The 14,963-nt window shown below is 39.5% G+C and overlaps 1 protein-coding gene across 3 annotated transcripts in view; it reads right to left on the reverse strand.

Moving 5' to 3' along the window:
- The window catches only part of unc13d (unc-13 homolog D (C. elegans)), a 33,722-nt gene extending 25,002 nt beyond the window's left edge, over positions 1–8,720 (reverse strand). For all 3 annotated transcript variants that reach the window (XM_015356073.2, XM_015356072.2, XM_015356071.2), the window contains exons 1-5: positions 8,591–8,720; positions 3,695–3,739; positions 3,271–3,321; positions 1,978–2,034; positions 1,539–1,646 (exon numbers count right to left, since the gene is read on the reverse strand). In XM_015356073.2, coding sequence (XP_015211559.2) covers positions 1,539–1,646; positions 1,978–2,034; positions 3,271–3,321; positions 3,695–3,739; positions 8,591–8,650 — 321 coding nt within the window. In that variant the 5' untranslated portion in view covers positions 8,651–8,720. The remainder of the gene's footprint in view (positions 1–1,538; positions 1,647–1,977; positions 2,035–3,270; positions 3,322–3,694; positions 3,740–8,590) is intronic.
- Between the last annotated feature and the right edge of the window lie 6,243 nt (positions 8,721–14,963).

The raw sequence follows: 14,963 nt of genomic DNA on the forward strand, positions 1-14,963 counted from the left end.
ACACATCTGGATTTGAACACCAGATGGAGGTCACATGTCACAAATCCACTGACAGGACCAGAATGATCCACCAATGAGGAGTATGCCATATGGGAATAGTAACTTCACTTGGTGATGTGACAACCAAGGACTACCCCTGATAGCTTTAAACATATTTATACTTAAAAAGCATCTGCACAGCAGTCTGCAAGCTGTCTGAAATCCTGGCACATTGACCACAAAAAAATAATTTTACTGCAACCATTGCTGTCTGACCTCCAACTGAAACAAACTTAACTGAAAGGAACTGCTGGGTTGACAAACTGTTTATAAACCACAGCTCTGCCCAAGACTTCCTGTGCAACAAGAGAAGTTTTGTGACAAGTTCCAAATAGTAATTTTTCCCAATTAACAAAATAATATAGTGGGACATTTGTTGACACCACTGAATATCAATTACTTTTCAGTGCAGAAGCTACAAATATGGGAAACCAGACTAAATTTCTAGTTTTTTTCACATTTACGTTTCGATCTGTGGCTGTGTTCTGAAATCATGAAGCGAAGTGTATATTCCATTTAAGAAGCTGTCTTTAGCATGGGGCTAAGTGGAACTCTTCTCTCTTCTTCTCCTGTGCCACCCAGACACCCTTTAGCACAGGCCCAGAGGACATGAAACCATGTATTAGTACTATCCATCCATCCCTTTTCTAACTTCTTCTTCCAACTCAGAGTCATAGGCGAGCCAGAGCTTATCTCTTAAAACAACGGGAGCAAGGCAGGGTACACTCTAGATGGGACACCAGTCCAACGCAGGGCAGACATACTGTACAGGCACGTACAGACTCAAGCTCAAGGGCCAGTTTTTTCCAGAAGCCAATTAATCTACCACTGTGCTTTTGGACTGTGGGGAGAACATATGAACTCTTCTCAGGTAACACCCCAGGTCAGGAATTGAACCCCAGTGCAACGACTGCTGAGTTATTGATAAGGCATTTGTATATCAGCAGAGTGATATACTGTATATTATATAATGTATATTCACTCTTGTATTGGTTTATTTGGCATGATTTACTATTGCATTCATTAAAGCATATATTGTTTTTTTGTTCTGATTGATTGCAAGCCCAACAGTTTTCCACTGTTAAACTGAACAACCAAGCTCCCTGCAATCAACCAAGACAACAACTTGGCCTCTGCTCAACAAATTGCCTCTGAAACACATTTCTAGAATGGAGTGAACTCATTATTTCTTACAGTGATCAAAACTCAGGACCTGCCACTACACAGAGGTATCTGAACAGTGATGGTTCCTGAAGTGAGGAGAAGCAAGCTGTGCTTTAGTACTTGGATTTAAATGGGGGATTTGGCTACAATTACAATTAGGCATGTGCTTAAAGACAGGATCAAGTGAGGATAAAGAAGTAATGTGGATTGTTCAGGAAACAAATATTCCTGTCTGACGCCAGGAATCTCATTTCACCTGACTTGAAGCTCACATCACTGTGGTTTTTGCAGTGTAGAATTGAAACTCCTACTGGAAGGCCCTTGTGTCTGCTCACCTGCTTGATGTACTGGACGAGGTCAGCTTCGTCCGAGACATGATGAGGCCTGGGTTTGCCCACTCTGTAGAGGATGGTGTACAGCAGTTCTCTGTATAGGGGCTTCAGCTATGAAAAAGAGAGCACAGAGGAATAACAGATATAACTGAAAAGATACTGTATAATTGTCTTTGTTATGAGCACAAATACTTGCAATCTGGTTTGCAGATTTTTAGAAACCTTGTATTAGAAATACTCTAAACCTACAGTATGTCCTGGTTGCAGTATTTTGCAAAGTCACCATGGGTTACAGAAACAGAATAGGAAACTGACAAGTAATTAATATGTTAATATGTTGCATATGGTAATCAATGATTTAAGGATTATCTGCAGTGCCACCAGACTGCAAAAATGCCAGTTAGGACCCAGTTCTACAACCCTTGTGTGTGTGAGCCTTTACCTCCTGCTCCCTGTGTCTGCGTTCTGTCTCCTCAGGGTTCTCATCCTCCTTGTAGGCCTGAAGTGAACAGACAGAGTGATCATTTCAAAAAGGTATTGATATTAGGTCAGATTATAGTTTACTAACAATTTTCAGGGTGGTGTGGGGATCATCTGGACCTGGAGTGTTATCTGCATGAAGTTCAACCCGGTATTCACAAGCGTTTCCTCTAGTTACTCCAAGATTCCTCCCAGACTCCAAAGACATGCTGGCAGGTTAATTGGCTTCTGTGAAAACTGGCCCTGGTGTGAGTGTGTGTGTCTGAGTCTGTGTGTGCCCTGTGATGGACTGGCGTTCCATCCAGGGTGTATCCTGCCTAGTCTCCGTTGCTTGCTGGGATAGGCTCCGGTCCCCCTTCAACCCTGTATTGGATAAACCGGTTAAAAATAAATAGATTGAAGTACCCCGGTATAAAGACCACTCCTTACAATGTGGTTTGAGTCTTGGATGTGTCACTAGCCCTTTAGGGAAGGCATACCATTGACATAGCACCTCCAAACCTGCGATTGGAGGTTTCTGTATCAATATGCTTTATTTAACATTGTAGTGTGTTCCACAGCATACTCCAAAATAAATGGAAATACTGCAGATTGTAAAATGTATCTTGATCAATATCTACAAATGTCTTAGACATTTCAAAATGTATGATAACATTCACGGTTATTTTTTAATATAATATATGTGACAGCAAATGCTAATATGTTTTGAAGAAACCAAAATGCTTCCTTAGTCTCCTGTTATTAGCTGTTTACAGAAAAAAATATTTGCCAGAGGCATCAGTCTTGAGTTCATTTAAGCAGAGGATCTTCTCCTGATCCTGATCCTGAAGGAATATGGACTCTGAACACTAAAATCTACTTCTGATCTGTCATCCTTAATGTGCTGGAGAAGACTTTGAGGTAGTCCAAAATCAGACTGTGTTCAGATGTGCACAAAAATGAATTACTTAACTCACAGCCCCATGTAAGGCATGTGTTATACAGTCAGTATGATTTAAAATGGACATAAATCCCCTAGATTGGTTGTTCTGCCATTGATGAAGTAACTGTGGTATATATAATATACCACAATATAGTCACATTGGGATGGGTAAGAAGGTCTGGTTTTGAAAAGCCCTGTTTTAAAGTGTTGTTATTGGGTGACGTTTTCAACTTCCTGCTCAGATGCTTCTAGACTTCCGCCTGCTGTGAATATGTACCAGGGCTGCATTGCCTTACAGGATTGACATCATCTGTTTTGAGTTTTTATGCTTACTTTCAGCTTCCTGGTCCTCCCCAATTTGCGGACATGGACTGGTGATCCTTGCTGGGGAGAGAGCAGATTGCAACTGGTCAATGGTTCAGATCTGACATCTTCTTTACTTCATATCTTTAAAGCAGGGCTCCTGCTTAAGGGCAATGTCCAGCAGCTACCACATGTCTCCTTAAATCATAAATCTCACAAATCCTCAAGGAGGGGGTTAATTGCACTAATTTCAGGATAATTTGACCTATGTGACTGAAAACTAATTAAAACTATGTAGAAGCTGGACATTTACAATAGACACATTGCTTCAGTGACTAGCTGGCTTAATTGTAAGCAGCTTCACCCATGAAGAGATGGAAAGACTTGTAACTTGGAGTGTTTGGGACACTCTGATTCCTGGCATCTCCCCACCACACTGAAAGATCAAGCTCACCTCTTGCTTGCTGAGCCTGACAGCTGCTCCGTCCCTTTGTGGGGCCTGAAAAACAACACAAAAAATATTTAAATTGGGCTGTGTCCCACTATGAGAAGCAGTTGGCTTCTAATCTATGGTGGTGCCTTATATCAAGTAACTCAGAGAGAATATTTTAACATCAATATCCATTAATGTGGATACAACCAGTTTTTCCGGTTGTATTCCGAGACGTGTAAACTTTTTCACATCATCTGAAGTACAAGAAGAACATAAAGATTGCAGGAGTGTTCAGGATTCAGAGAAAGTTTTATGAGATATTCAGGCGATATTTCAGTCAAAATCTACATAACTGTAATGATGTAGCTTTCATGATGTAGCTTAGTATGTTTATCGATGTTTTCACTTTCATGTACCTGTCGATTTCTCGGTTCCATTTGCTATTATGTCCTATTTATTATAAGGCCTGTTGCCGTCTATAACGACAAACGCCAATCCATCAATTTAGAATGATTTTAACACAGATCATAACAAATTAATTCAGTCATCTGACTGTCATTGGGTACCCCATGTATCCACTTGTGGTTTGCTTCTGTGCAGGATTCAATCCTCTGTATTTTGATATCTCCCAACAATCCCAGAAAACAGCTGGGTAACAGTTGCCACACAAGCAAGAGGAAATATTTACTAAATTAGATGAACAATCAGGAGCTGAAAATCACTTTGGCACCACTGTACTGGAAATTCACAGACTAAGTATTGGAAATAATGTGATTTCAGTAACTTTTTAAAAATGTTATGAAATTGTGTTTATACTTCTTTCCTTTGTACCTTTACCCTTCCTTAAATGTAGTTTACAGAGTAACACCTATAGTTTGTGGCACTATGGTGGCCCATTTAAAGGCACATAAGCACTTAGGAATTTTGCAGTTCATGGCATTTTCAACTGCACCTCAACCAAACACTTCAGAAATATCGTAAAAACGTAACACACCACAGAATCTGTGCCTAGATTTTGAATATGAATCACCAACACACTGGTTTTACTAAATATTTCTTTCCATGATTTTCAACACAACCACAAGTGCAAAAACAAAATAAAAAACACGAAGCCAGGCAGCGTTCCACCACAACAGCTAAAATGACAAATGAATAATGTTTTTTTCAGGTTCTCAAGGAAATTGATAATGTAAACACAAAAGCCACACTGTAATTCTGGGCTGTTGGAAGGCCAAGGTCTGTGACCTTAAGACTCCTACTCTAATGTTTGTAAAACCACCACTATATCATTTTAATGTCAGGTCATGTCATACATAACAGCATCACAATGTTTCTTGCCATTCATTACACAACATCCTTTTGATTATTTTTTACCTGCATAATTTGTATTGAAATCTATGAATTACATCTTCTGACATGTACTATAGAGAGGACAGTGTACAAAACAGGAATTACAACTACAGCGTTCTTTTTTCAGGAGGTTACCTTGGCAACAGCACAGTTCAGGACTGGAGCACTATGGAGCACTTTTATAGGTCAGGGAAATAAAATAGCCTGTTGAGCAGCAATATCTTTTCCTTTAAGGTTTTCAATTGCTTTTGTGTGTCAATAAAGAAAATGAAAAAAGGCTGATGATGGCAGTGGCAAGCAGCTCCACTAGAATGAGACACACGCCAAGTCTCCTGTCAAAGTGCACTTTAGGTATACATGTCACAGGATTCTGATATTGTCACCTTGGATTGACACACAGTAATTGTCTAGTGGTTACCTATGATTTGAATACACCTTCACTGTATTCTACTACACTACTGAAGTGTAATTTGGTACGTTTGCCAGGGTGAGTGTAGATGTGGCAGGAAATATAACTTCCTATTCTCCTTGGTCTTTGTATAGGGTTTTTATTTTTTACTATACTTGTTGTAATTTTCATATGAAATTGCCCCTGTTCCCATTTCCCTAAAACAGCCTCCCCCCTGCAGTGATACTTAGCAAAAGCCCCATGCTGTGGTGTGTCAAAAGCACAGGGTCAAGTCAAACCTTCACAAAACGTCTGTGGGAACAATTCAGAAATGATCATCAGTGAGAATGTGGTGAGGGGCAACCAGCTCTGCTATTGATTCGGAAATGGGTTCCTGAAAAGTCCCTGTTTTTTGAAGGTTTTGTCTGCCCATTATGACAAAATACAAAATTTACTTTCATTCCTTTTTTAATTGTTGAATTACAAATTAGTATTTCATTCATTCATTCACCCTGCCATTTATTAACAGCTAAATGATCGTTCTGTTTTAAGAACTGTTGTCTGGCAATGGGATAACTGGTTTGTATAAGCTTGTGTATGTAGATTTAATGCGCCCTTGGGGAGAGATTTCTTGTCAAGCAAAGGGGAGAACTGAGGACAGAGTTAGAACGGTGTACCACAGGATTTGCTATTGCATTATGTTTAATTTAGAAAGATCCAGCCATTTTTCATATTTCTTAACCAATTCAGGATCACAGGGGAGCCAGAGTCTATCCTGGCAAGCAACAGGTGAAAGGCAGGATATACCCTGGACAGGATGCTGGCCCATTGCAGGGCATGCACAGACACATGCACACTCACACCAGGGCAAATTTTCCCAGAAGCTAATTAACCTGCCACTATGGTTTGGGACTCTGAAAGGAAATCAGAGCACCTGAAGGAAACCCATATGAACATGAGAAGAACATCCAGTGGCCCCAGTGCTGTGAGGAAGCAATGCAAATACTGTGTTGCCATGCCACCCTAATTCAGGAACAAATGATATGTGTGAAAGTTTATGTGTGTTTTTGCTTTAGGTCAAGTGACAGTTACAATTGCAGACTCAGTGAAGAAAGCCCTAACGTCTTCTGCACCAGGATTGTAAAGCACCTGTGATTGTGTCCAAAAGAGCAATGCCAGTCTATTGGGGTCCTCTGTGTGGTGTCTGCTTCAGCAAATCTGCGGGTTTGTTTGCTGTGTGGATTTGTATTGGAAATATGAGGTTGCCTGCAATATTGCTATGCATATGTACTGTAGTATTATATTATTCATAAAACATAGACAATGCATAAATTATATGAATAACATACCAAACTGGACTTAAGACTTTTCAGTTCCAGTTTAAAAGCAGAATAGCTGTGAATGTTATCTTCACCAAAAAAGCTGTAAATATAATTTCTCTTATTTACATTGATCTCTCAATCTCTTTTTCTCAGAAACATTTTTCTTGAAGTTATTCTTGCCTACAGTAAAGTGGCAATTGCTCCATCTGGAATATTTGAAATAAGGATGGCTAACTAAACAACCCCAAAAAGTGCAATGGGTTTTAACAAATCTATTTTCATTCTCTGACACAGACCTATCAAAGAAGCCATTACTGCTTTGCCAGAGCTCAGACTCGAGGACCTCATAGGAATATAAGTGCTTTTCAGAGTCAAAGCAGATAGAAATGTCAGCAGCTCGTGTTTAGGCAGCTGAGAAGGGGAGATTCGGGGATGAATAGGAATTTTAATCCACCATCCAGATTTTTCATGCAAACCTGTGAATTGTGTTTCAGGAGGCATATATTGTAGGAAAGTCAACCTCTACAGAAAGCATCCTCCACTGGCCTTTGACTGGCTATGAATTAATCAAGATGTCCCTTATATTATTTGAATCTGCGAGTCTAGCAAAGCCATTTTCAGAGTCTACACTGAAACCATCAAGAGTTTTTGTCCAGACTCAGTTGAAAAATATTGTGTAATCAGGGTTATTTTTCATACAGTGGTATGAGAAAGATTACAGACAAAGGGCAGCCATTCGGCTCATCTCACACATTTGTTTTTTGGTAGCTAAATGATTCAAGGGATCTAATTGAGCTTCAACAGCATAGCAGAGCAGCCTGTTCCATCACACCTCATGTTTACCACCAAGAACACGATACAACATTGGCACAGACTTGATTGAAATGATGACCAAAGTAAAGCAAAATGCAAAACAAAGCTTAAGATGCCTTTGACCCTGGCAGGCTTTGAGTTCAAATGCTGTTTACATGCAAATTTTCCATGATTCACAAGGGAACACTTTCCTCTGCTGTATGATTCTCTGATATCTGGTAATTTACCCACAAAAAAGTTGCTTTCAGAGGGATTACCACATGAGGAGACCATGTGATTCAAGAGCTCACAGCCTGACACACTCACCACATCCAGGTATTGGCTCTGTATCATGAAAGTAGTTAAAGATCCCCACAGAAACAGGCCCAGTTTCCACTGATAACACAGCAGGGCAGGAATGAATGAATGGATATAAGGAAAGGAACAATGTCAGCAATAAAATATAATTCTGGAAAAACTCAAAACTTGGATGGCAATGGGGCCTCTGTCTTATTCCAGACAGGTGTTTCTTTAATTGGTTTAGTGACTTAGATAACTGGAGAAATATAAAACTTCTATTTGGACATACAATTTTTGTACCTTAAATCAATATGTTTTTTCTTGGATCATTATAAGAGTTATTTGTCCTAAGTGAGACAATATTTGCTTAATTTAAGGTGTGATCTTTTGTTGTAATAGATAAACAGAAAACTTGAGATGACAAAATATCTGCATGACTATCATATAAACTCATCGAGTTCCATTTTCTTAAATGGGCTTTCAAAGGCAAGAATAAATATCTCTTGCTAGAGCGCATTTGTTAAATTAACAGAAGGTATGGTGAGCTATACATGAGAATGGATTTGTTAAAAAGTACAACGTCATTACCAAAAATGCCAAAACTGTATATATGCATTGTAGTAACGTATTGGGGCTTCAAAAGCTAAAATTTCTCAGCTGCCATTGCGTCTTCCTTTAAAAACCACAACATCAGGGCAGCGCCAGAAGAAAAAGAACACAAGCTTAAACAAATACAGTATAACACCATACAACAAACATACATACCTCAGTGTGAGACTGGATGTCGTGTGGCTGCTCCACTGCATCTTCAGACGGTTCCATCATTTTAATGATGGCCAGACCGCCGGTACAGGCACTTAGTTCTTGCGTCTCTTCAGAAAGTTCTGTAGTTACACAGCCTGTCAGGAAACGGAAGTCACTACTTCCTGTGCAACAAGTAGTGAAAATTAAACAGCGTAGCTTCTTTATTTGACTGTAAAGCAACCGCGTCTCCAACAGGGTTGGCAAATGATGGGTCTTCAGTCACCTACTGCTCTCAGGGCTGCAAGATGGCTCTCTAGAACTGTGTTGAGAGGTGAAACTCATGCTTGATAACAGTGCTTTTTATCTATATTTCACTACAGAGAAATTTGTATGAATCTTGTTTTTCTAAAACAATGGCATATATCTATAGGTGCAAGACAATATGCTAGCAGGAATTCCTTTTCACTGCAATTTGGGGTGTCATTGGTTTATATCTGCCGATGAAGCAAATGAGATCTAAATGTGTGCTGGGAAAAAATATTTAAAAGTTACCCTATTGGTCATAGGAAAGATGTCTGCATGCCTTAGACACCTTTGTGGAAAAGTGATGGAACATATTGTGATAATACACAATGCACTACAACAAACACAAAAAAGGCAACCATTCATAGTGCTGGTTAGGTCCAGTGGGCATTGTAGGTTCAAATCTGGGCTGCTGTTGATTTGAATCAGTCAGCTGTAACAGGGACATTTGGAATAGTGCCAATATCTTAACTAGACAGGCCAGGTGTCACTGTTGCTGGATAGGCTTGGAGTTGGCTGGCATATCACCTTGATGGTCACCATGGTGACTTGGAAAATGTGCTATTCATCTGTGTGTGCTATTCATTACATCATTATGTCTGCCTTCCACATGTCAGGTTTGTTCAAGGACAAAGCAGAATCTTTTTGACAGATTGCACCCTGCACTTTCAAACTGGGTATAACACTTAACACACACAGCTTATGTTTCTCATTTTTTTATTAGCTGGCACCTTTATCTATGGTCTATATAGTCCATCCAACCATTCATTTTCTAACCAGGTGGATGCTGCACATTGGTGGTGGTGGAGGGGAGTCCCCATTACCTGTAAAGCGCTTTGAGTGGAGTGTCCAGAAAAGCGCTATATAAGTGTAAGCAATTATTATTATTATTATTATAACCACTTTATAGGTTGCTGGGGAGCCAGCGCCTATCCCAGAAATAATGGGTTCAAGGCAGGATATAACCTGAATAGGATGCCAATCCATCGCAGGGCACACACGGACAGAGGCACGAACACAGTCATAATTGGCCAACACCAGGGCCAATTTTCCCAGAAGCCAAATATCCTACCAATTTACTGCCAATTAACTACCAAAAAACCCATGCAAACACAAGGAGAAAATTCAAACTCCATGCAGATAGCACTGTTGGTGCAGAATTGAACCCCGGGCCCTAGCTCTGCATAGCAGCAATACTAACCACTGCTATTATCCCTGACAATCCCTGCCCATTACACACCATTGCTTGGGTAACCCTGATCTGCAATCTCTGGACCACTTGGGATCAACCTGTGCTTGAGATTTTGATACTCTCAATATATACATATTCACTTTGGTTCCCTCTTGTATAATGTTTTTTGCAACACCACATTTTAGTCTATCTGCAAAACACAAAGCACAAGAAGGAAGAGAGTGTGCTGTGATATAATCAGGACTTTTGAAACATCATTTATATATTTCTGTGGGATGCATTTATCTTACATCTGCCCATTTGTGTTGCTCATGAGTAATTCTGGGAACTCCGAAACTCTTGTGTGAGGCTCATATAGCAGTGGAAAAAGTGAGTGCAAAAAAACTGTTCTTCTGTGGTATAAGAGAGGCAAACAACAAAGACCGTTCCTAGTACACACTATTGCATGATCCACTTTATGTGCATCACATCTTATTTGACTCAAAAAATAAAGATTAATCCAAGAATCAATACAAGTTCATGACAGAGCTACCGACGCTGAAGCACAGTCTAAGATCTCTGGCAAGATGTTTCTTTAATATGAAAGGAATGGCCACAAAAAGCAAAATCCACTTGAGCAGTGTGTTTTTATAGAACATTGCTTGAATCTGATCAAGCTACTTTCCACTTATCCATCAGTTATTGTTCTCTGCCTTCCAAGGTTTCATGAGATCAGCTCAAATAAATGCAGGGGAAGGCGGACCTGTACACAGTCTCCTTCAGAAACAGGTCAGAGGCAACCACCATATTTTACAGTATGAGCGGCACCACACCTGCAGTGAAGGTAGGGTTAAGTAGAAGAGTTTTTTTTGTTGTTTTCCTGAAAGCGTCAAAGGGCACAACAACAAATGATCTTCCAGGTACAACAAAAAAGGAAAGAGACACACTTCAACTGATGTCCTGAAAGGATTCTGGGTTTTAATTACACAAGGAAAACAAACAGGCATGCTAAATCTGTCTGTGTGAAATACACTGCTATTTGTCCTATGCAGGACCAACACCTGTAACACAAAAGTTTTGCCATCTAAACATTATTTCTGCCAAATAAGATAGCCCTTTATCATAAGAAATTTAGACGACGTACGCACTTTTAAAGTCTGAAAACAGGAAACCAGTAAAGCCCTTCCAACACCCAAGTGATGTGAATAAATGATATAGTGCGGGGTAATACTAACTGTAGTACTGACTGAAGAAATTTAGGTAGCTCACTGAATTGAGACAGTATGAGCAAGATAAAGCTTGGACATGACCCTCACTAGAACAAACAGATTGAAAGTGGATGGAAAAAAGTATACACTAAAATTGCGGCTAAATTCAGATTATCTCTGTTCATCTGGTTAATGCTTTATCTGTGAAAATTTACAGATTTATTGTTAAGATGCAATTGATTTATATCAGTATCTGAAACAATACACAGTCGCACAGTAAAATACATAGCAGAATGACCGCACTCGGGATACAAAATCAACCAAAAGCAATTTACACACTAATTTATACTACATTGTCAAATCAGTGCAGGCAGAGAAACAGAATAAGAAGATTGCAGTGCTACATGCCAGAGAAGTTTAATAAAGAATGCATGTGATGTGATCTTCAGTTTGTTTAAAATACAGCTGCTAGAATTTTAATCAGTGCTTGTACTACAAGCACACCACTCTGTTTTGGCCTCCCTGCACTTACTGTAAAGTGTAAGATTGATTTTTAAATTCTTTTTTTTTTTACATCCTGTACAAAGTCCTAAACAATATGACATACACTGTCTCAGTCTTGAGTTATTCAACTCTATGCAAACAGCGTCACTCATTGAAATCTACTTTACTGTGGGTCCCCATACACTGGGTGAGAAGACTTTTGCATTTACACAGCTAAACTGCAGAATGCTGTACTATGGCTGCACAAAACTCTCAGTCTCTTGTCCTTTTTGAAAAGCTTTTTAAAACCATATCTTCTGAGTAGCTGCCCTTACCAGGGCAAAGTACAATATATGCAAACTTTACATTATGTGCAAGTACATAGGAAAACAAACATGCAAACACAATAAAATAAAATGATGATAAAGCTACTGTAGCTTACAGCTGGAGGGCAATGCAGATGTTGTCCAAAACAAAATGTATTCATATTAACCAGATATAGAGAGATCATACATGGTGCAGAAAATACGGTATATATAAAGTGATTAAGCGCAATTAGCAAATAACACTTAGTAGGTATAATAGATATGCTTTTATGAAGATATCTGAGTAGGAAGCTGTATCAGTGTCCAGGCAGCAAAATAGCAGGAAAAAGGGATTAATTCCACATTCAAAAACGGGAAGACAAATGCTGTTGAACCTTCGTCAGGTGTCAGCCATTGTGTTTTATCTTCCATCCTACTCCTCACTATGGAATTAACCACTCGTGGTTACTCACAGAATTATCACTGAAATGACCAAATCTGTTTGTAGCGGGCACACTAACATTTCTTACACAGGCTACTTCATGATATGGATGACTATTTGCCATCTACAGAGTTGATGAACAGGGAATCTGCTGTGAACGTTACAGGCTAGGAGTGTGTGTGGGCACCGTGGGAAGCAATATTAGGGATGTATCTTTAACACCAGGTTGCACTTGAGTGTATCAGTCATGAATGATCAATTAATCAATATGATGACAAAAATAATTAAATCAATATCCAAAATTCATATACTCTATTGATCTGAAACCATTCATGCATAAATAGAATTATGTTTCTTTTGATTCTCAGCACAGTATGTCTGATTTTCATGAGAGTGGGATGATAAGGGAAGTGGTATTTCCCAAAATAGCATTCTTTCTCAGACACAACAGTTCAGTGCTCAATTGTGTGTGATCTGCTACCAACCTCCTCTGACGAGTGGGTCTTCTCTGTCCTGGTGCTTAAGAGCTGTCTGTCTGCTGGATTCAGTTCCAACTGGGCTTTTAATTGCCGAGGCTTGTTGAATTGCTCACTGAACTACTTTCCTAACTGCTGACTTGTTTACATTATAATGGCCTAAAAAAGAAAGTTTTAATTAACAAATCAACCTTCGCATTACCTGCACTGTACTAAGTTGGTATATATCTCACCTGAGGACGGTCCTACCAAGTGTTATGGAAAGTTATAGTTTCTGCATCATAGAGCTTGCCAAGAGATCCCATAGGACTCTGTGTTGGGCCCACTCCTCTCCTCTCTGGATACCTGCTCATTTTGCATCATCATACCCTCACATAGCTTCTCATATCTTTGCTCAGTTATTTCTATACCAAACTTGATCAGTCTTTCCCACCCTCTGGCACACAGGTCTTCTCCTAGATCACAGTACATCTAGTAGACAATTCTTCCTGGATGACTAGTTAAATCTGTCCAAGACTGATCTAATTCAAATTTAAGCTATGCCTTCACTTAATTGTGAGCTGTCTATAATATATCCTAAGCACAGCTCACCTGAATTCAAGACTGCTATGAAACCTGGTGCTGATGTAGTTCACACACTACATCTCATTTGTGATTCAGTCCTGCAGATTCCTCCTGTACAACATCCGGATGATCAGTGCATAGCTAATTACTTACTCAACGCATCTCGTCCAGGTATGTTTCATACCAGGGCAAGACTGCAGCAGGCCATTCCTGCTCATACAGAATGCTGCAGCCTACCTAATGTTTAAGTCATACCTTTCTGACAACAGTTTGTTAGCCTTGATGATTTTAAATCAGTTAAATTGTATTGTATATCTTCAAGACATTTGCTTAGTGTTGAATGTGCAGCTTGAGGTTTTCGTGATGTATGCAGGTAGATCTGAGTATTATCATCATAACAGCAGAAGTCAACACCATATTTTCCGATAACCTAGCCTAAATGCAGCATGCAAATATTTAACATGTAAGGGTTTAAGATTGAGCCCTAAGGAATTCCAGACAGCATTTAGCTAGTGCAACATCCTAACACTCCATTAATGCAGTGGTTAGTGTTCTTTTGTTTTTGATTGATTGATACTTTACGCTAATGTTGCATATGCCCTTTGCATCTTGACCAGATGCAATTGTATGTCTCTTTTAAATTAAAGCATTCCCGATTGAACGTGACCAACTCCGCAAATTCCAGACGCCTGGCCATTGACTACAATATTACCACAGGAAAGCAATTTTAAAACCTGACTTCTGGTGTAGGGTTAATGTTCATTTCAAACCTCATGAATGGAGCTCCAAAGGAGATTAGTTGAGAAATGACTCCAATCCGAGAAAAGACTGGATCATAGTGGACTGTGCCCAGAAAATCCTGTTGATCTTAAGGGCAAGAGAAATGTACTGTTATTGCTATGCAATGATGTTCCATGCAAATGTTTGCACTAAGTAGCACATGCAAGATTATAATCTATCGAACCAGTCTCATTATCGCCCACTATGCCTGTGTGGTTGTGTAACCTCTATTCATTTGACATGAATGGGTGAAACACCAGCTTGCAAAACTCCTGTTTTTTGCCTACTTTGATATTGCACCTTCTTCTTGTGCAGCACATTCCCTCTAAAAGAGAACAAAATATCAAGCTGCTTCTGGTTTTGTACCTCATGTACACAGCATAGTGTGGTTGAAGCTTCTCAGTAAACAGAGTACTCTAGATGCTGGCTGATGAGGCAATGCCCACTGTGTGATAGAGCTGACAGATGACTGGGAAAACACAGCTTTCGATTAAAGTAATCATCCTTTTCCCCCCACAGTCACATGAAATTCTACCATCAGAAGGAAAAAAAAAGACGTCCTGGTTCTCCTGCTTAAAGCAGATTAACTTTGACCTAGGGATTCACTGTTGAGTGCACTAACCTTTCAAATGAAATGTAAAGACATCAAGATGTAAAAGAGA

This window comes from Lepisosteus oculatus, chromosome 9, assembly GCF_040954835.1.
Source record: "Lepisosteus oculatus isolate fLepOcu1 chromosome 9, fLepOcu1.hap2, whole genome shotgun sequence".
In the NCBI taxonomy this organism is placed as follows: Eukaryota; Metazoa; Chordata; class Actinopteri; order Semionotiformes; family Lepisosteidae; genus Lepisosteus; species Lepisosteus oculatus.